The sequence below is a fragment of the Carcharhinus amblyrhynchos genome, chromosome 21 (genome assembly GCF_965287045.1).
Source record: "Carcharhinus amblyrhynchos chromosome 21, sCarAmb.v2.hapA, whole genome shotgun sequence".
In the NCBI taxonomy this organism is placed as follows: Eukaryota; Metazoa; Chordata; class Chondrichthyes; order Carcharhiniformes; family Carcharhinidae; genus Carcharhinus; species Carcharhinus amblyrhynchos.
This window is the reverse complement of record NC_137344.1, coordinates 5,255,970-5,277,486: the sequence shown is the minus strand read 5'-3', so window position 1 is coordinate 5,277,486 and position 21,517 is coordinate 5,255,970. Positions and strand designations below refer to the sequence as shown.

The following is a 21,517-nucleotide window of genomic DNA, read 5'->3' as shown; positions in this document are numbered from 1 at the left end:
GAACCCAGGGGTGATGGGTGAGTAGGACTTGGTGTGAGTTAGGATTTTAAGGATAAGGGGTAAATCTTCTAATTCTGAAATGAGGAGAAATTTCTTCACCCAGAGAGTTTTGAATGAACTCAAGTTGAGACAGAGCGAAAAATGGAAACCATCTGGAAATCATTTGAGCAAAGTTCAAGGACATTGCACAGAGGCAGAAGAGGTGATGAGATTGGGCAGTGTAATGGATGTTTTTGAATTGATCTATTATTGCCACATGTATTAGTATACCGTCAAAAGGATTATTTCTTGTGTGCTATACAGACAGAGCATGTTGTACATAGGGAAGGAAAGAAGAGTGTGTAGAATGTAGTGTTACATTCATGGCTAGGGTGTAGAGAAAGATCAACGTAATACAATGTCCATTCAAAAATCAGATGGCAGTTGGTATTTGTCCTCAGATTTTGTATCCTTTTTCCAATGGAAGAAGGTGGAAGAGAATATGCTTTTTTAACAGTTTTTTTATTAGTCACAAGTAAGACTTACATAACACTGCAATGAAGTAACTGTGAAATTCCCCTAGTTGCCATACTCCAGCGCCTGTTCAGGTCAATGCACCCAATCAGCACATCTTTAAGAGGAAATCAGAACACCTGGAGGAAACCCATGCAGACACGGAGTATGTGCAAACAGACAGTGACCCAAGCTGGGAATCAAACCTGGGTCCCTGGCACTGAGACAGCAGTGCCAATCACTGTGCTACCACGCTGCCCACATGTCCTGGGTGCGTGGGGTACTTGATTATGCTGGTTGCACTGTCTACAGGAAGCGTAGACTGTATCAATGGATGGGAGGCTGGTTTGAGTGATGGACTAGCCTTCATTCATGATCCTTTGTAGTTTATTGTGGTCTTGGAAGAGCAGAAGCCATACCAAACAGCATGCAATCGGAAAGAATGCTTTCTGTTGTGCATCTGTTGAAGTTGGTGAGAGTTGTAGTGGACATGCCAAATTCCCTTAGTCTCCTGAGAAAGTAGAGGCATTGGTTTAACTATAGCATCCGCATGGAGGGACCAGGACAGTTTGGTGATCTGGACACCTAAAAACTTGAAGCTCTTGATCTGATGTGCAAGCTATCTTGGTGATGGAACATATGTTGATGCAAGCTTATCATTGGGTCAGATATGACACACAATTTGCAAAAGGTCTGGTTCAGCTTTTTGTAGGGAGACAGAGATAGAGTTAGTGGCTAGGGAACGAAATGCATGAAACAACCAAAGACAATTATATTGTTTTCTCATACTTAACTGGAGGCTATTTCTACTGATCCAGTAGTGGATATGTAACAAATTTGAGGTAATAAAGTGGTTGCGAGGTGATGGTGAGGTGATGCTTGCTGAAGTCAGCACATGTATGGAATCTGATGTGCTTTTGGTGGGAAGGATGTAGATGATAACAGGTGAGACCAAAGATAGGTCCTTGAAAGACCGCTCAGGTAATGATGTGGGAGAGGGAAGAAAAACCGAGTGTGGCATCAAGGAGCCCTCACAAAACTGGAATCAATGGGTATCAGGAGCAAACATTTCACTGGTTGGAGTTATACCTAGTAAATAGGAAGATGGTTGTGGAGGGTCAGTCACCTCAGCTCCAGGACATCTCTGCAGGAGTCCCTCAGGGTAGTGTCCTAGCCTCAACAGTCTTCAACTGCTTCTTCAATGACCTTTCATCTGTCATAAGGTCACAAGTAGGGAAGTTTGCAGATGATTGCACAATGTTCAGCACCAATCGCAACTCCTCAGATACTGAAGCAACCCATATTCAAATGCAACAAGATCTGGACAATATCCAGGCTTGGGCTGACAAGTGGCAAATAACATTTGTGCTGCACAAATGCCAGGCAATGACTTTCACCAATAAGAGACACTCTAACCACTGTCCCTTGACATTCAATGGTGTTGCCATCACTGAATCCCTCACTGTCAACATCCTTGGGGTTACCATTGACCAGAAGCTCAACTGGACTCACCACATTAACACAGTAGCTACAAGAGCAGTTCAGAGGCTAGGAATACTGTGGTGAATAACTCACCTCCTGACTCCCACCATCTACGAGGCACAAGTCAGGAATACTCCCCACTTGCTTGGATGGGTGCAGTTACAACAGCACTCAGAAGCTTGACACCATCCAAAACAAAGCAGCCAGCTTGATTGGCACCAATCTACAAACATCCAGTCCCTCCACCATCGACGCTCAGTAGCAGCAGTGTGTACTATCTACAAGATGCACTGCAGCAATTCACCAAAGATCCTTAGACAGCATCTTCCAAACCCATGATCATTTCCATCTAGAAGGACAAGGGCAGCAGATACATGGGAACATCACCTGCAAGTTCCCCTTCAAGCCACTCACCATCCTGACTTGGAAATATATTGCTATTCCTTCGCAGTCAATGGGTCAAAAGCCTGGAATTCCCTGCCTAATGGCATAGTGGGTCAACCCACAGTACATGAACTGCAGCGATTTCAAGAAGCTCAACAAGGATGGGCAATAAATGCTGGCCAGCCAATGACACCCATGTCCCACGAATGAATTTAAAAAAAAAGATAATGACTGGATACATGAGGGGTTAGAGGAAGATGGCATCGTCAACCTTGTCAGGGTGCAGATTGGTTGAGAAGGATAAGCAGGGATAGTTTGCCATGGTTCCAGTAACATGAGATGTAATCTGTGACTTGATAATGGCTGTTTCAGTGGGATCATCTTTCAGAACAGAGAAGTCCCCTTCTCCTTGAATAGTGCCCTTTTGAGGGCAGATGGAATCTTGTAAGGCTTCACTGATAATGCAGCACTTTGTACTGCATTTGTGTGTTCAGTGTGGATTATGCACTCAAGTCTCTGTAGTAGGACTTGCACTCTCAACTACCTGACTCAGACCTCAACTCTCAACTAAAAGAAAATGCTCGAAAGGCTCAGCAGGTCTAGCAGCATCTGTGGAGAAAGAGACATAGTTAACATTTCCAGCCATTATGATGTGGACTTGAAACGTAACTGTTTCTCTTTTCACAAATGCTGCCAGACCTTCTGAGTTTATCCTGCCTTTGCTAGTTATTTCAGATTTTCAGCATCTGCAGTGTTTTGTTTTTATTTGAATCTCAACTGTCTGCCCTCAGAGGTCAGGGTGCTACCACTGAGTCATAGCTAATGGATAGATGATCTCCTGTGGCATCAGTTAAAGAAAATGTAAATATGTTTTCATGACCATTCTTAAATCCTCCCATGCACTCCAAATATGCCTTTTTTTCCTATTCCTATACCCAAGTATAATTCTTTCCATTAATTTTTTGAGTCCTTTTCTCATCTCCTGAATGTCTGCTAGCGTATGTTCCTTTTACAGGTTTGCTGTGTTTGTAGCTAATATTTTAAAAGCCTAGGGCATGCTAGAATATGATTTGGTTCTGTATTTAATCATGATCTATCATTATGCCTCTCTCAATTCCATCAGCATTGATACAATCTAATAAAGGTAATCAAAAAGAGATTGCCTGTTTGAAAATTGAGACAAATGTTATGACCCTGGATCACGGCCCACAAATGTTAGGGAGCAATAATTTTAAAATAGACAAAGTTTAAGATTTAAGGAACTTGCAAACAGAATAAAGCCACACGATTCCAGGCTTTTAAATAAAAAGCTACTGTGCAAAATCAGAAAGATAAAACAATTTCTGATATCCATCTTATGGTCTAATATTTAAAGTGAAGTTTATGCATTAGTCTCAAGTAGGCTTACATTAAGAATGTAATAAAGTTACTGTGAAAATTCCTTAGAGTTACATTTAGGGTTACTAATAGACAGACTGTGGTTGAATACACCACAGTGCGCAATAAAGCAACTATGATAGATCCCAAGGATTTTGCAGCAACCCACCCAGTGGCCAGTAAATACTTTCGAGTCAACCAACCTTGTTGGGGCGGCACAGTGGTTAGCACTGCTGCCTGACAGTGCCAGGGATCCGGGTTTGATTTCCAGCTTGGATCACTGTCTATGTGGAGTTTGCGCATTCTCCCTGCAACTGCATGGGTTTCGTCCGGGTGCTTCAGTTTCCTCCCACAGTCCAAAGATGTGCAGGTTAGGTGAATTGGCCATGCTAAATTCTTTACCATGTGCCCAAACAGGCGGCAGAGTGTGTGATTAGTGGATTTTTACAGTAACTTAATTACTGTCTGAATGTAAACCTACTTGTGACTAATGAATAAACTTTGAAATTCTGCCTCTCTCACAAAGGATTCCCGTCTTCACCTTCGAAGATACTGATATTTTTTCCAAAGGTCGCTCTAACTCAGCCTCAACAATGCCTTAGCTTGCAGGCTTTCAGTCTTGTTTCTAAAGGTTCCATTCTCCTGGATTAATGAGTTAACATTCCAACACAAACGTACAAGCACAATTTCAGCTCTTTAACTGCTCCAAACAGAATGGTACTACTCCAAAGGGGTACCTTTGCCCGAGAGGCCCTTAACACAGTCACCAAGCTTCTGCTGCCATCTTAGATGTTCAGGGCTTCTTCTGAGCCCCTTTTGATTGCCGGAGCTTTTCTTGAGCCCTTGACGTTTGAGGTCTGCCAACCATAAGATTATTACCTGCATGGAGCCTTTTACTCTGCTCCACTTTCTTAACTTATCTAGGACCCCTCCCTGTCCCTGTATTCATTCTTTTCCCCCTCTTTTTACACAGGAGCGCTGTTGTCAGTGTGGGTGAACCCTTTAAGTGCAAGGTTGATTAATAACAAGCCGGGAACAGATGGCACATGTGTGAATTCCCCGAGGCTGTCAGGACTTGAGTTCCCAGTCCCTGTTCCACAAAAATGTTAAGTTGGATTATGTTTCTCACCGCACACAATCTTAATCTTAGGCCATTTGTTTATTTGCAAGGCCACATCTGAAGTGCTGTCTGTAACTTAAAGGATATTGGTATTTTGTGAAGGGTTCATTAAAAAATGGCTAAAACTATAGTAGACTCGTAGGAAATGTTCTAAACCTCTAAGTCAAAATAATTATGTTTGTTTAACTTGTAATTTCAAAATTAGAGGTACAAAATTAACAGTAATTTGCCTTTATTTGTTCCTGAATATATAGACCTCTCCAATTAAACTTATGGGTCATTTGCCTGAATATGAAATCTGTTTCAGAGTAAGTTTGAATCTTGTTTCCCACACAGTCATTCATGTATACTCTGCCTGAAGGCAGTTCCTTGGCTCATTGTCTGCTGATGCTGCATCCTAAGCTGTCTTCACGGCTTGTGTTTCCAGTGGTGGTTTGTCATTGTCTTCCCCTATTCGGAGCAGGATGAGGAGTCTGCTTCCAAGTTTACCCCATTTGGAACACAAATTACACATGAACGTTTGACATTATTCTGACTCACATGCTAGCCAAATAAGCTAACTGGTGAAAGAGTATAATTTGAAAAACAATTGATATGTCAGTTCTTCTAAAAAGTAGCTAATTATTGGTTAGAATAAGTGATAAAGTAATAAGCTGTGAAAGATACCGTAAGTGTGAAATCTTAGAGTTGAGAAGTGTGACTAATTATGATGATCTCTCCAAATATTGAAGAGGAATATTGCGGATTTTATCTGTTAACCTTTTCATCCAATAGAATACACCACACAAGAAATTAGGAAGGCCAATGGAATGTTAGCTTGAGGGATTTTAAGTATGAGTTGTAAGGAAGTCGCTGCAATTATAGTGCATTGATGAGGCTACATCTGGAGTTTACTAAAGAAGGATGTACTTACATTAGAGGGATTACAACATAATTTCATTGGGTTGATCTGTGGGATGAGAGGACTCTTCTTTGTGGAGATATTGAGTAGAATCTTGAGTTCAGAAGAATGCCAGGTGTTTGTGTAAAATTCTTTGAGGTCATGGTGGGTTAGATGCTGAGATACTACTGCCCATTGCTTTAAAAACCAGGGATCATAGTGTCCGGATAAGGAGTTATTAGAACTGAGAGAAGGAGAATTGTTTTTTATTCTAAGTGTTGTTCTGGAGTTCTCTACCCCAGAGACTTATGACTCAGTTGTTGAGTGCATTCAAGACTAAAATTGATAAATTCAGTGCATGTGGGGATAGGGGATAAGTAGAGCTTAAATCAGCTATGATCTTATTGCTTGGTGGAATAGGCTCAAGAGATTGGATGGCCAATTTTGTAGCCCTATTTCTTATGTTCATTGGAGGAGTATAACTTGAAGGTCAGCTGTTGTTTCCCCTCCTCCTTTTGTCGAAAAAAAAAGTTCTATTTATCTCCTTTCCCAGATCAAAGACCCATTTATGCATACTCTGTTTTCTGCCAGCCAGCCAGCCAACCTTCAATCCAAGCTACCATGTCATGCCCTATGAGTATTTTTTCCCCTTCAAAGAACTCTTGTCAATTAGTTAAACATGATTTTCCTTTCATAAGATCATGCTGATACTTCCCAACTATCTTGAGTTTGAGTGCCCAGTTATAATCTCCCTAACTGATTCTAATAATGTCCCCATAGCAGATGTTGGCCTATAGTTTCCTGATTTCTGCTTCCCTCCCTCCTTGAATAGAAGGTTTTTATTTGCTTATTTCCATTCTGCTGGAGCCTTTCCATAATCCAGTGAATTTTGAAAAGTTAACACAAATGCATCTACTATCTCATTAGCCTGCTCTTCTAAAACCCTAGAATGAAGTCCATTAGGACTTCCCATGCATCCATTCCAATCCTGGTCAACCTGAAATTTCACTTGCAGGCACCATTGCATCGCAGACTTTTGGTCTTGTGCCAGTTGCAAGCCCACCACATTGCATGTCTTTGAGGATGCTGCTATCATCCATCCAGCCCAGGCAACAATGCCATTGCTGACCCAGGAAGGCAAACATGCTGTGGACCCCTGCCTGCTGGTGTCCTTCCATATTCAATACTGCCTTGTCAAGAGATGCCAAATACTAGTCTAAGGCAGTGGAGATGGAAGGCAGTGGAGATGGAAGCCTGTTTAGGCACGAAGTTGTCCGTGCTTTGCTGCTATAAAGAAGGGTGCTGAGAACGCAAGCCTAACACACACACAGCTTTGTATTTCCAGTTAATTTGCTGTTGGTCCGCATTCCATTTCTCAGCTGTGACATGACAGTTGTGGTCCTGGTAATCCTGATGCTGATTTCAACATCAATTGGCAGATTGCTGAGAAGTGTTGATCTAAGGTAGGCAAAACTGTCAATAACCTCCAGAATGAGGCTGTCAATGTTAATGGAAGGTGGAGTCTATATCCTGGCCATAACTTCCGTCTTCCTTAAGCTAATTGTCAATCCAAACTCCTTGCAAGCCTGAATCAGAAGCTATTGCAAGTAAACATCAGTCTGGGATGCCAGTGCAGCAGTATCAGAAAACAGTAACTCATGAGCTAGGACACAGTGCAATTTGGTCTTGGCAGTTTTGCCAAGTTGAATAGCTTGCCCTCGGCTCTGGCACGCAGGTAGGCACCCTCATTTGAGTTACTGAAAAGGGAAAATAGCACAATGAAGAACTATATGCCAAAGAGAGTAGGCACCAGGGTGCTGCCCTGTTTTACCCCACTGCTGATTTTTAAAGCCTTCAGTCATGTACCATCGTAACTGACAAAATTGTGCATGGTCTACTGGAAAGAAGAAATGACATCCAGGTGGACAGCCTATTTTCAACAGTAGTTTAGATCCTCCTTTTATTGACAAGGTCAAAAGCCTTGATGAAGGCTATGTGGAGCGGTCTGTGATGTTTGCAGCATTTCTATAACTGCCAAAATGAGAAAATCATAACTGCTGAAAACTAACTAATACACCAACCCCACTTGAATTATCAAACCTCCCTGAAGGTGGCAACTCAGGTGGTCAAGAAGGCATATGGTTTGCTGTCTTTCATCGGTCAGGGTGTTGAGTATAGGAATTGGAAAATTATGTTCATCTGTATAAGACTTTGGTTAGGCTGCATGTGGAGTATTGTGTACAAATCTGGCACCACACTATCAGAAGGATGTTCATGCATTGGAAAGGGTGCAGAAGAGATTTACCAGGATATTGCCTGGTTTGGAGGATAATGGACTATGAAGAAGAGTTGAACAAACTTGGATTGTTTTCACTGGAGCGTCAAAGGATGAGGGGAAACCTGATAGAAGTTTACAAGATTATGGCACGCTTGGATAGAGTGGATAGTCAGTCTTTATCTCAGAGTTGAATGGCCAATTATTTGGAGGCATAGGCTGAAAATGAGAGGGAAATGTTTAAAAGAGAGTTAAAGGGCAAGTTTTTCACGCAGAAAGTAGTGAATACCTGGAATGCAATGCCGGAGGGCTTGGTGGAAGCAGATTATGTAACAACATTCGAGAGACATTTGGATAGATATGTGAATAGGCAGGGAATAGCGGAATATGGACCACGTAGAGGCAAGAAAATATTAAATTAAAGAGGCATCTGTGTTGGCACAGACTTGGTGGGCCGAAGGACCTGTTCTTGTGCTGTACTGTTCTTTGTTCTTTTGAGTCTGGAAACTCAGTGGCAAATAACTCGCCTCCAGACTCTTAGAAGCCTGACTACCATCTACAGGGCACAAGTCAAGAGTAAAATGGGTACTTAGCTGGATGATTGCAAGCCCAACAACACTCAAACTTGATACCATCCAGAACAAAGTGATCTGCTTGGTTGGTATCCTACCCATTATCTTAAACATTCACTTTCTCCACCACCAGTACACAGTGGCAACAGCATGAACAATCTGCAAAATGCACTGCAACAACTTTTCAAGGCCCCTTTGATAGCATCTTCTAGCCTCATAACCTCTACCAGCCAGAAAATCAGGGCAGCAGACGCAAGGGAAGACCCCCACCTTCAAATTATCCTTCAAGTCATGCATCATCCTGACTTGGAGTTACATCACCATTTCTTTACTGTCACTGGATCAAAATTCTGGAGCTCCCTCTGTGAGTGTCCCCCTACCTTAGACATTGCTGTGGTTCAAGAAGGTGGCTGAGTAACAACTTCTGTTTATACAAGTACCTTTAATGTAATAAAATATCCCAAGGCACTTCACAGGAGTGCTGTGAAACCAAATATAACACTGACTCAAGGGCAATTAGGAGCAATAACAGTTAGCCTTCCCAGTTACACCCATATTCCATGAACCAATTAAAACAAAGTCTTGCCATTTAGATTCTCGGATCATCACCTTTTAACTGGTGATTCTGCTATAGATTAAATAAGGGGATACTTATTTCAGCCTGATCATAATTTGTGCATCCTTGAATTTTGACCAGATAAGTTAATGCATTTCCCACAAAAGTATTCTGCCACATGTAGCCCATGGACCCCCAAATCCTCTCCCCCATTTACAGGGTTTGAACTAGGAATGTGATGGAACTTTCACCACTTCATCGTTGTCTTTGTTACGCTCCAGTCAATGGACAGAAGTCTAGTGCCAGTTTCATGTGCACTGACTATCTGATGCACTCTAATAACTCATGAAGCTTACTTTGATAGCACCATCCAGTAATTCAATCCCCATCACCAAAGACAACTGCAAAGAGCATGGAAGCACCATTTGCTCCTATCCTTTGCAAGTCACACAACATCCTGCCTTAGATACATACTACTATTGTTTTGATGTCATTGATTCAGTAACTTAGAATTCCTTACTAATAGCATGTTAGAAGGCCCATCACCAAAAGAGCTTCTTTAGCTAAAGGTCCACCACCATCACCTCAAGACAACTTGGAAAGACCAAGAAAAACACATCTGTCTCAATTTTCCACGTTGAACAACTTTATTTTTAAATACAATTTCCTGACTCTTGCTCTGTTCATTAGCAGCATTTAAACATGGACAACTTTACGCAGATGTCCTTGTCAGCTACAATTTAGTACTGTGATCAGCCAATTCGGGTAGATAAAAAGTTAGTAAGTCTCTTAATCTTAACTTTGTTCTCCCACCCCTCCTGATTTCTGTTGGAGGGATGGGATCAGGGAAGGGAGCAGCATTACAGTCATCCCTTGCTACATCCCGACCTTTGTACAGAATTTTACTTACCAAGACATTACAATAACTTCTGCTAAAATAAACGTCCTCAAGGGCCGCTTTGCCATCTGTTGAAGAAACAACTACAAAATTTGTTTTGTTTGGCACTGTACCAACCAGGATTTTCTAGTAACTGGGAGTTCGACTTTTTTACGAGCTATTAAACTTGTAGATAAACTCATAATTAAATGCACAACAGAAGAGACTAACGTAAACAACTAAGTTAAAATCTGGAATGCAATAATTTAAAAATTTAGGCAAACTTAAGTGAGCCTGGGTTTGATTGAGCAGTTGTCTCTCTAGCAATCAATTCGCAAGAGTTGGCATCTCTGGGGATGAGAACAGGCCAGTTCAAAGTGAATATATCCATGGATACAATAAAAGGCTTAGTCACAGGTTAATCTATCCACAGAAATGCTGACAACCCTGTTCATTCCTGTACATGCCTCCTGGAGTTTGAGACACTTCAGTTTCAATAAAGCAGAGGTGTTTCCTTAAAATAAGCATACTGTGGGTGCTGCAATCTGAAACAAAACCAGAGAATGATGGAAACACACGGCAGGCTTGGTAGCACCTGTAGGGAGAGAAGACAGTTAATATTTCAAGTCTGGTTCTTCAGAACTAAAGAAAAGGAGAAATCTGTTAGATACCAAACTGTAGCTGTGAGAGATTGCAATAGGATGTAGCAACCTTAAGAATGAATATAACGTGGTGGAGGGGGGGGACAATGTTGCACTATGACAATAAATGTATGGGGTTTTTTTTAGAGGGCTTTATGTTGGAGGAGAAGGGTCACAGTCTAAACATGTTGAACTCAATAGTAAGTCTTGAGGGCTGTAATATGCCTAATAGGAAGATGAGATGCTGCTTGCATTAGGCTTCACTGTAGCATTGTAGCAGTGATGTGGAGATACTGGCGTTGGACTGGGGTAAACACAGTAAGAAGTCTCACAGCACCAGATGAAAGTTCAACAAGTTTATTTGATAGTAAACCCACAAGCTTTTGGGGTTTGCCCCTTTGTCAGGTGAGTGGAGAGTTCTGGTCTCAAACAGAGCTTATAAAGGCACACACAGTTTACAGAATACTGATTAGAATGCTAGTCTTTACAGCTAATCAAGTCTTAAAGGTGCAGACGATGTGAGTGGAGATAGCATTAAGCATAGGTTAAAGAGATGTGTATTGTCTCCAGACAGGACAGTAAGTGAGATGTTGCAAGCCCAGACAAGTCATGGGGGTTACAGATAGTATGACATGACCCCAAGATCCCGGTTGAGGCCGTCCTCGTGTGCGGAACTTGGCTATCAGATGGACTTTAACCTGGTGTTGTGAGACTTACTGCATTGTAGCAGGCCAGTGACAGGAATGAGAGCAAGGTGTTGAGTTAAAATGGCAAGCGACTGGAAGGTTGGGTTCATGCTTCGGACTGAGCAAAGGCACTCTGTAAAGCAGTCACCCAGTTGTGTTTAGTTTCTCCAATGTAGAGAAGACTGCTTTGGGAGCAGTAAATACAGTGGACCAAACTGAAGGAAGTGCAAGTGAAAAGCACCTTATTCTGGAAGGAGTGTTTGCAGCCTTGAATGATGAGGAAGTAAAAGGCAGGTGTTGCACCTTCTCTGATTGCAAGGGAAGGTGCCGTGGGAAGTTGGGTACGAACGAAGAGTGGACTAGAGTGGTCCCTGTGGAATGCAGACTGGGGAGGTGAGGTGAAGATCTGTTTCATGATAGCAGCATGCTGGTGGAAATGGTACGTGGATATGGGTGGACTGGACAAGGAGGACCAGTCATGTTTCTTGGAGGGAGAGCAAGGAGTGAGAGCAGAGGAGTGGGAGATGGATCAAACCCAATTGAGTGTCCTGTTAACCACAGGTGGCGGGAAGTCTTAGTGAAGAAAAGAAGCAGACGTATTAGAAGCACTGCTTTCGAAGGTGACATCATCAGAACAGATCCCTCCTTATCATTCAATGCCCCATGCACTCCTTTTAGGTTAAGCAGCATTTTGACTTGCACTTCCTTCAGTTTGGTCTACAATAGTCACTGCTCTCAATGCAGTCTCCTGTACGTTGAGGAGACTAAACACAGATCGGGTGATCGCTTTGTCCACAAGTATGACCCCAACCTTGCTGTTACTTGCCATTTTAACTCAGCATCTTCCTCTCATGCCCACATGTTCATTCTTGTTCTGCTGCAGTGTTCCAGTGCAGCCCAATGTGAGCTGAAGGAGCAGCATCACATCTTTCAATTAGGCACGTGACAACTCTCAAACTCAACATTGAGTTCAACAACTTTGCACTGTGACCTTTCTCCTCCATCTTAAATTTCCTTTTTTAAAATATATCTTGTGCATTTATTGCCTCAATGCAATGACCATCTCCAACTGCCTCCCCTTCACACACCACACACACACACACACACACACACACACACACACACACACACACACACACACACACACACCTCCCCCCCCCCCCCCACCACCAGGCCGTCTGGCTTCTGTTCTTGAAGTTGCTGCATCTTGTTGCAATCTCTCACAGCAGTGTAATATCTAACGCACTTCTCCCTCTCTCTAGTTCTGTTGAACCAAACGGACTCGAAACGATAACTGTTTTCTCTCCCTACAGATGCTGCCAGATCTTTTGAGTTTTTCCAGAATTCTCTGTTCTTGTTTGAGCTGATTCCCTACTCTGCCGATAAGGAAGAATTTTATGCAGTATTGTATCACCCAGGATTGGTTGAAAATGCAACTCTTAGGTAACTGGCGTTTTTGATAATCGACACCAACCATCCCCCATGCATGTCAGATAAAGGCTTTACTGTACTTTTACGGGGTGTCTTTAAGGTAGTTAAACATCCCAAGATGCTTGAAAAGAGTGATATCAACTAAAATTAGATACTGAATCATGTGAGCAGATTTGGCGCGGATTCTTGGTCAAAGGGCTGAGTATTGATGAGTAACTTGAAGGAAAATAGAGAGGTAAAGAGATGGATTTATTTAGGGATTGTCATGTCCATTCGTAGCCATAGATTTAATGTGGACTGTATTCAGCTTAGAATTTTATGGAACAACCATCTCTTAAAAATGAACATTCAAAGGCTGTTAAGGGCCAAGTGCCTTTTGCCATTGCTGCATAGACTACCTCAAGTCTCCAGACTGTTCTTAATTGAATGACAATAAGTGGAGTGACCGCCCCTTGAGTGAATATAACAAGATGAAAGCATTTGTGGAATTCACATCTTGTATTATCTGTGGACCCACCCAAAAACTCAAGTCTTCATTTCTCCAAATTTGAAACTTAACAAAAGAGAGTTGCAGAAACCATTTAGTCATAAGTAGGTGTGAATTGCCACCATCCATCTTCTATTGCATAGCAATGTCTGCTCACTTCAACCATTCTGGGTGGGCAATAAAAATATTAATAATGAAATTAAAACTGTCTTCAGGCAACAAATCATCTTATTCCAAGAAATGATGAAAAACCAAGGCAGCCTGCAAACAGCAACTGCAGCACAGTATCACTGCTTTTTAAAACCTGGAGTACAAACATTTGGCCTCCTGGTAAGAAGACCTCGAGTAACTAAATTTGTTACCTGCTGAACAATCCAACTCTTGAAGGGAATTCTGCAATAATTCTAATAAACAACTCCTGTTATTTGAATCCATCAAGATTAACTTTGAGTGCCTCCAATGTATGCATCTTTCCTAAAACAACCCAAAGATGTGAACTATAAACTGTTCCTTTGGTGATAGTACACTATTCTCTGTAACTATTTTTCACGTGTGTGTGAGTGAGTTACGTATCATTAGACTTTTGGGATGAATGCGTGAATAAATAATCATAATAACAAACCCACAAAAGCTTGCTGCTGGTTATCCCAATTGAGTCCAGACCCAGTACTGAAAGAAACACACATTTTCCTGTGCATAAATCCCATTGATTATGGACTGTAAGAGAAGGGAATTAGGGTTTTTGTTCTCTCCCATCCTTCTCTGCAACGAGAGGGAATTCGAAAGCTTAGGACCTGGCAGCATTTATGGTGGACTTCAATTTGTTCACCATTTAACTTGCACTAAATCCATATTGTTAATCATTTAGTTCCCTACTTCACAATTTTTGAATTCTCGTACTTGGTCTCAACTCTCTGCTGGGCTAATTCCAGCTCTGCCTATTTCTAGCTATAGGTGTTCCTTTTCATCTATTAACTCTGATGCTTGGTACGTCATACTCCCTCCCTTTGTCTCAGTCACCTCAACCCTGTTTTCTAATATTTTCTTCGTAAACCATTCCACTTCACCACTTTGACTTCTGCCTATCTATCTCAAAATTGATCTTTTCGAACAATCCTTCAATTATAATTCCTAATAGCCTGTTTTTAAAATGTAAGTTATTATCCAATTACTGTTTCATTATGGGCAGTTCAATGCAATAGGTTTTCTGATTAATGTTATACCTTATGAAAATAATTGTTATTCTGAAGTATTCTAGGAGATGAGGTCTGTGTTGACAATTTTGTAACTTTTAAGATGAAGTGATAGGATTAAGTTTTTTTTGGAAGCAAACTGACATCTCCTGCAGTATGCTATCAATCTATTAATATGGTTAGGAGCCTTTTACAATGATACAAATTTGCATTGTGTCAGCTCCTGAATTATTCATGCATATGAAAGCTGAGCTTCATTTATTTTATTGAAATAATTTACTTGGAAATAATGGCAGTCGGTCAGAAATCCCATCTAAGTTGTAAATATAGCAGCACCATTGAATTTGGGTCCTGGAAGTAACAATCTTTTGAAATTCAAACCAGGCTGTTGATTTTTGCCAAAAGCCTTTGAAGACTCTTCAATAATTGGAATATGTTAGTTTCTGGAAAGTCAACTGGGACTGTTAATCATATTCACAATAGAGTCCCTCAAAATTGGTCTATCTAGTTGCCAACTGAAAATAAGAACTTGCATTTATACAGTGTTTTTCATGACAGGACATTCCAAAGGCTTCAGTCAATGAGGTACTTTCAAAGCAAACTAACTGTTATGTTATTAAAGCAAGGCCCAGAATACCTGGGGTGGAGGTCAAAGACCCCTCCATGACAGTAATCAAAAGAGAGCAAGAGAATTCATTTACTGTCATGGCCAAATAATAATACCTCAATCAAAGCTTTCAAACAGATGATTTGGTCACTCCATTTTGTTACTGGTTGTGGGAGCTTGTAGTATGCAAATTAACTACTGCTTTTCCAGCAATGATTACACTTCAAAAGTATCTTTGTTTGTTATGATCCCAGTTGATGTTACTTCTGGATGGAAGGAGGGAAAGCCCCAGAATGGAACCCTGTCTCAAAAGACCATACTTTCATTTATTTTAGAATGTGTGGATGAACAGAGTTGAAGAACTGTCAATTAGCTTTTAACAACAAAAAAATTTTAAACATAATTAGAACATAAGAACATAAGAAATAGGAGCAGGAGTAGGCCATCTAGCCCTTCGAGCCTGCCCCACCATTCAATAAGATCATGGCTGATCTGTCGTGGCTCAGTTCCACATTCCCGCCCTCTCCCCATAACCCTTAATCCCCTCTCTTATCAAAAACCCATCAACCCGCGTCTTAAAAATATTTAGCGAGGTAGCCTCCACCACCTCAACGGGCAGAGAATTCCAGAGATTCACCAGAAGTTCCTCCTCAACTCCGTTCTAAACCGTTCCCCCCCCCCCCCTTTTTTTATCTTGAGGCTGTGCCCCCTAGTCCTACTGTCCTTTCTGAGCAGGAAGAGTCTCTCCACCTCTATCCTATCCATCCCATTCATCATCTTATACGTCTCAATGAGATCTCCCCTCATTCTTCTAACTCCAACGAGTACAAGCCTAGTTTATTCAGCCTCTCCTCATAGCTCAACCCCCTCAACTCTGGTATCAGCCTAGTATAACCTCTGATCCCATCTGCACCAAGTGCTATATCCAGCCACCTCTTGAATACATTCTATGTTTTGGCATCAACTACTTCCTACAATAATGAATTCCATAGGCTCTTCTCTGTCCTAAATGGTCTACCCTGAATCATCAGACTGTGACCCCTGGTTCTGGACTTCCCCACATTGGGAATATCCTCCCTGCATCTACCCTGTCTAGTCCTTAGAATTTTCTAAGTCTCTATGAGATCCCCCCTCATTCGTTTGAACTCCAGCAAAAACAATCTTAACCTAATCAATCTTTCCTCAGACATCAGTCCCGCCATCCCCGGAATCAGCCTGGTAAACCTTTGCTGCATCTTCTCAAGAGCAAGGACATCCTTCCTCAGAAAAGGAGACCAAAACTGCACACAATACTCTCAGTGACCTCACCAAGGCCTTGTATAATTGCAACAACAGCTCCTGTACTCAAAACCTCTTGCAATGAAGGCTAACATACCATTTGCTTTCTTTACCACCTGCTGCACCTGCATACTTACCTTCAGTGGCTGGTGCACAAAGACACCCAGGTCCCGCTGCACATGCCCCTCTCCCACTTCACAGCCATTCAGGTAATAATCTGCCTTCTTGCTTTTGCTTCCAAAGTGAATAACTTCACATCTATCCAAATTATGCTGCATCTGCCACTGATTTGCCTACTCACCCAACCTGTCCAGGTCTTTCTGATGGATCACAGGTGTCACAAATGCTTTAGAAGTTATCTCCCCAACATCACCCAATGAACAATACATGTATATTCTTACCCATGAAGTGAGAAATTCAATTTAAAGTAAGTTAGCAGCAAATCTTTTTTGCTGGTTAGTTTATTTCACTCTATTGTTTTGGAAGTTATCTATCTATCCATGTAACTGAAGTCCATCTTCTCTGTCCTATCATTCTCATGAATCTTTTCTGCATGCACTCTCATGCCTCTGCATCTTCCTAAAGTGTCATACCCCGAATTGTTCCAATTGAGTCTTAACCAGTGCTTTATAAAAGTTAAAAGTCAAAATTCTACAAATGCTGGAATCCGAAACAAAAACAGAATTCTGATTCTTGGATCATTGGGACTTCTTCTGGGGCAGGTGGGACCTGTACAAAAGAGACGAGTTACACCTAAACTACAAGGGGACCAATATACTTGCAGGGAGGTTTGTTAGTGTTATTGGGGAGCGTTTAAACTAGATTTGCAGGTGGATGGAAACCGGAGTGCCAGTGCAGATAGTGGAGCGGGAATAAAAGGCAGGTTAGTTCAAGCAAAATCACAAATGGAAGGGTTGAGTGTGGTGGAAATATTCTTTTGAGACGTGTCTACTTCAATGCCAGGAGTATTGTGGGGAAGGCAGATGAGCTGAAGGCATGGATTGACATGTGGAAATATGACATTATAGCCATTCGTGAAACTTGGCTACAGGAGGGGCAGGACTGGCCATTACTCCATTGTTCTGCTTCTGGCAGAGCTGAGAGAGCTAGTCTCTCCCTAGCTGCTAAGCTCCTTCTGTCTGGGTCCAGTTAAGCTTAAAAACACCAGGTCTTTTCCTTAAGTGGCCCCTGGTTGCTAAGCTACAGCTCATTCTTTCTCCTGGTTCTTGCATAACTTTCACGTGGTAAACATTCTAAGCACAATAGAGACAGTTTGAGCTGAAACCAAAGCCCCTATACGTGCAAACATCTTTCATTAATATGAATCTAACTAGAGTTTCAACCCTTTCTTGCCCAGAAACACTAAATTAGACTCACTTAAATCTACATCTTATTTCTAATATTCAACCATGCAATCATAGATTATTTAAAACTACCTTTGCTTCTTGACAGGTCATAAAGTGAGCTCATGAACAGCTTCATAAATTAAAGTTCATTCTTTCTAGCACGAGGAAAAGCAGTAGACAATTTGTATGCAGGATGTAACAATAAGATAAATGACTGGATAATCTGTTTTCGTGATGTTGATTGAGAGATAAATGTTCTCGGAGCACCGGGGAATCCTCCTGTTCCGATTCACCTGACGAAGGGGCTAACCCCGAAAGCTTGTGAGTCTATTATCAAATAAATCGGTTGGACTAAAACCTAGTGTTGTCAGACTTTTTACTGTGTTTACCCTTTTTAAACTACCATCATAGTCTGAAGATTCAGGGTAGACCATTTAGGATGGAGGTGAGGAGACATTTCTTCATCCAATGATGGTGAGCCTGTGGAATTCATTACCACAGGAAGTAGTTAATTCCAAAATATTAAAAGTTTTCAAGAGGCAGCTGCATATAGCACTTGGGGTGAATGGAATCAAAGGTTATGGGAATAAGCGGGATTAGACTAGTGAATTGGATGATCAGCCATGATCATAATGAATGGCTGAGCAGGCTCAAAGGGTCAAATGGCCTCCTTCTTCTCCTATCTTATGTTTCTATGTTTACCATTGATTTTGAATGCCCAAAAGCAAGAATCAGGTCTTACTTTGTAGACTCTACTGGAAAGTTTCAGAAACTCTGGAGGGGAAAATAATTAACATATTGCATGGGATTTTCTGGCTCAGACCAGAAAATCTCACCCAAAGTCAGTGGACCATTGCATGATCTTTTGTTCTAACCGCTACAATTCCAATAGCGAGTGGGATGGAAAACTTCTGCCTATTGTGTTCCGGACTTAACTTCTTTAATTCAAATGCCTTGGTACTATAAAGTAAGTTGATAGCAGATTGCAGCAGCTCACTTTTTCTTTTCACACCCAACCCCTTTCCACATGAGGAAAACTGAAAAACAAATAGGTTGTTGAAGCAATCTGATATCAAACTGCAAAGATATTTTGTTAAAATTGCAGCAGAGCCAGCATTTAAGACTATTTGCATCTGTTTGATGCATTTTATGAAGTCTCACAACACCAGGTTAAAGTCCAATTGGTTTATTTGGTAGCAAAAGCCACTAGCTTCTGGAGTGCTGCTCCTTCATCAGGTAAGTGGGAGTTCTGTTCACAAACAGGGCATATAAAGACACAAACTCAATTTACAAAATAATGGTTGGAATGCGAGTCTTTACAGGTAATCAAGTCTTGAAGGTACAGATAATGTGAGTGGAGAGAGGGTTAAACACAGGTTAAAGAGATGTGTATTGTCTCCAGCCAGGACAGTTAGTGAGATTTTGCCAGAACGCAGCCTGGACTTGCAAACAAATTTGCAAGCCTGGACTTGCAAAATCTCACTAACTATCCTGGCTGGAGAGAATACACATCTCTTTAACCACTCGCATTGTCTGTATCTTCATGACTTGATTACCTGTAAAGACTCGCATTCCAACCATTATTTTGTAAATTGAGTTTGTGTCTTTATATGCCCTGTTTGTGAACAGAACTCCCACTTACCTGACGAAGGAGCAGCACTCCAGAAGCTAGTGGCTTTTGCTACCAAATAAACCTATTGGACTTTAACCTGGTGTTGTGAGACTTCTAATTGTGTTTACCCCAGTCCAATGCCAGCATCTCCACATAATGCATTTTACCTAGCTTCGCCATGGGTTCTGGCAAACAGCATAGCAAAGCACAAAGAGAAACCCTAAGTTTATATAACAAAGGGCTTGTGTTCGTTGGCTACGTCAGAGGCTCAATAACAGAAACTATGTTGCCATGCCAAATTATTATGTCCTTGGAAGAACAAATAATTTTCAGCACATGTTGAAGACCTGATGTTTGCTGCGTTATGATCCTAAAACAAAGAACAAAGAAATGTACTGCCCAGGAAAAGGCCCTTTGGCCCTCCAACCCCATGCTAATTGTGATGCCCTTAATAAACTTAAAAAAAATCTGTCCCTTTTCTGTAACCCTCTATTCCTTATTATTCATGCATCTATCCAAATGCCTCTTAAATGTTCCTAATGTGACTGCTTCCACCACCTCTCCTGGCACTACATTCCAGGCACTCTCCACACTTTGCGTGAAAACCTTCCCCCACACATCTCCCTTAAATTTTTCCCATCTCACCTTGAATTTGTTCCCCACTTGTAAATGACACTTCCACCCTTGGAAAAAAAACCTCTGATTATCCACCCTGTCTATGCCTCTCCATAATTTTGTAGACCCACATCAGGTCTCCCCTCACCCTCCATCTTTCCAGTGAAAACAATCCTACTTTATTCAACCTTCCTCAGAGCCAACGCCCTCAAAGTTTCCACATCCTTCTGGTGGTGTGTCGATCAGAACTGCACGCAATACTCCAAATGCAGCCTAACCAACGTTTTATACAGCTGCAACATAAGTTGCCAACTCTTACCACTACTGCTGGGAAAGGAGTGCCATAACATAGCCACTGAATTTCAGAAATTTCATTTATGTTATATCTGCAAATGTTTATTTTTACACTAGAAAATTAAATGCTTATATCAGAAAGTAGCTGAGAGGAAGGAAATGCCTAATTTTAAACTTTATACAAGTTGTCATCTAATTCAGATCACCACAAACTTTACAAAACAATCAGTTTGGATTTGTATCAAAATAATTTTGCTTGAATGCAAATTGTTTTAGTTATTGGGAGTGAAGAATAAAACATTGAAGCTTCTTGTTGGTTCCTAAACTAATTGTTGTATCTTACCAATCTTTGAAATCAGTTGCTTTTTGATCTTTAGTGATTTGTTTAGTAATGGATGAGAACAAAGTCACTGGTACATAAATATATTCAAAGATGTTGCAATCCCTTTATTTTACATTTTTCTCCCCTACAGGGCTGGATGAATGAAATTTACAATTATGATCCTGAAACCTACCATGCTACACTGACCCATTCTGTCTTCACTCGTCTTGAAGGGACTGTATTAAGGCTTTCAAAGCCGAATAAAAATATTTCTCGAAGGGCTTCTTTCAATGAGGCCAAAACAACAGCCACATACATCAGCCAAAAGATTTATGATCTATCAGACAGTAAGGTGAGTACCAGAATACTTGCAACTGTGTAGATTTCAGAATACTTAAATGGTACCAACCATCAGAATACTTCTCATGGTACCAGCCATGAGATGGAACTGAACAAGTCTCAGAAGCCTGTTTATTTGCGCTGAAATATCGTCAAGCCAACATGAGCCTATGAGAATAGGCAAGCTAGGTTCTTTGAGAGTTGGTATCGAGAGGGTAAAAGAGACCAGGAAGGGCACTTTCTGAAGCAGAAAGAGAAGATAGTGTTGATAAAGAAAATAGCAATGAGGTAAATAGATAATCTGCTGTTTAGTGATGTTGGAGACATAAATATTGTCCAAGATGCAGGGAGCACTCTCTTGCTGTCTTCAAACAAAATCTTATAGAAGTTAGATGGAGTCTTGGTTAATATCTCATTTGAAAGTGGGAAAAGAAAGCTCCAGGGTAGGGAAGATTGATGCACGTGGAGATCCTAATCAAAAAGGAGGATAGAGTGCTCCTGTTTTGGAAATGGAAATGATCCATTGGGAAGAGAGGCAAAATGCAGACTGACAAACTGCTGAACAAAGGGAGAGGCAGCACAGATTGTGTGTAACCCCTTTTGATAGTGGGCAAAATAAGTAAGATTTGTAATATTTTTCATCTTTATGAA

General features: G+C 41.2%; 1 protein-coding gene across 4 annotated transcripts in view; it reads left to right on the top strand.

The window, feature by feature from the left end:
- tex2 (testis expressed 2) overlaps positions 1-21,517 on the top strand; it is a 153,579-nt gene that overhangs the window by 79,939 nt on the left and 52,123 nt on the right. For all 4 annotated transcript variants that reach the window (XM_080209347.1, XM_080209349.1, XM_080209346.1 and 1 more), the window contains one exon: positions 20,679-20,879. In XM_080209347.1, coding sequence (XP_080065473.1) covers positions 20,679-20,879 — 201 coding nt within the window. The remainder of the gene's footprint in view (positions 1-20,678; positions 20,880-21,517) is intronic.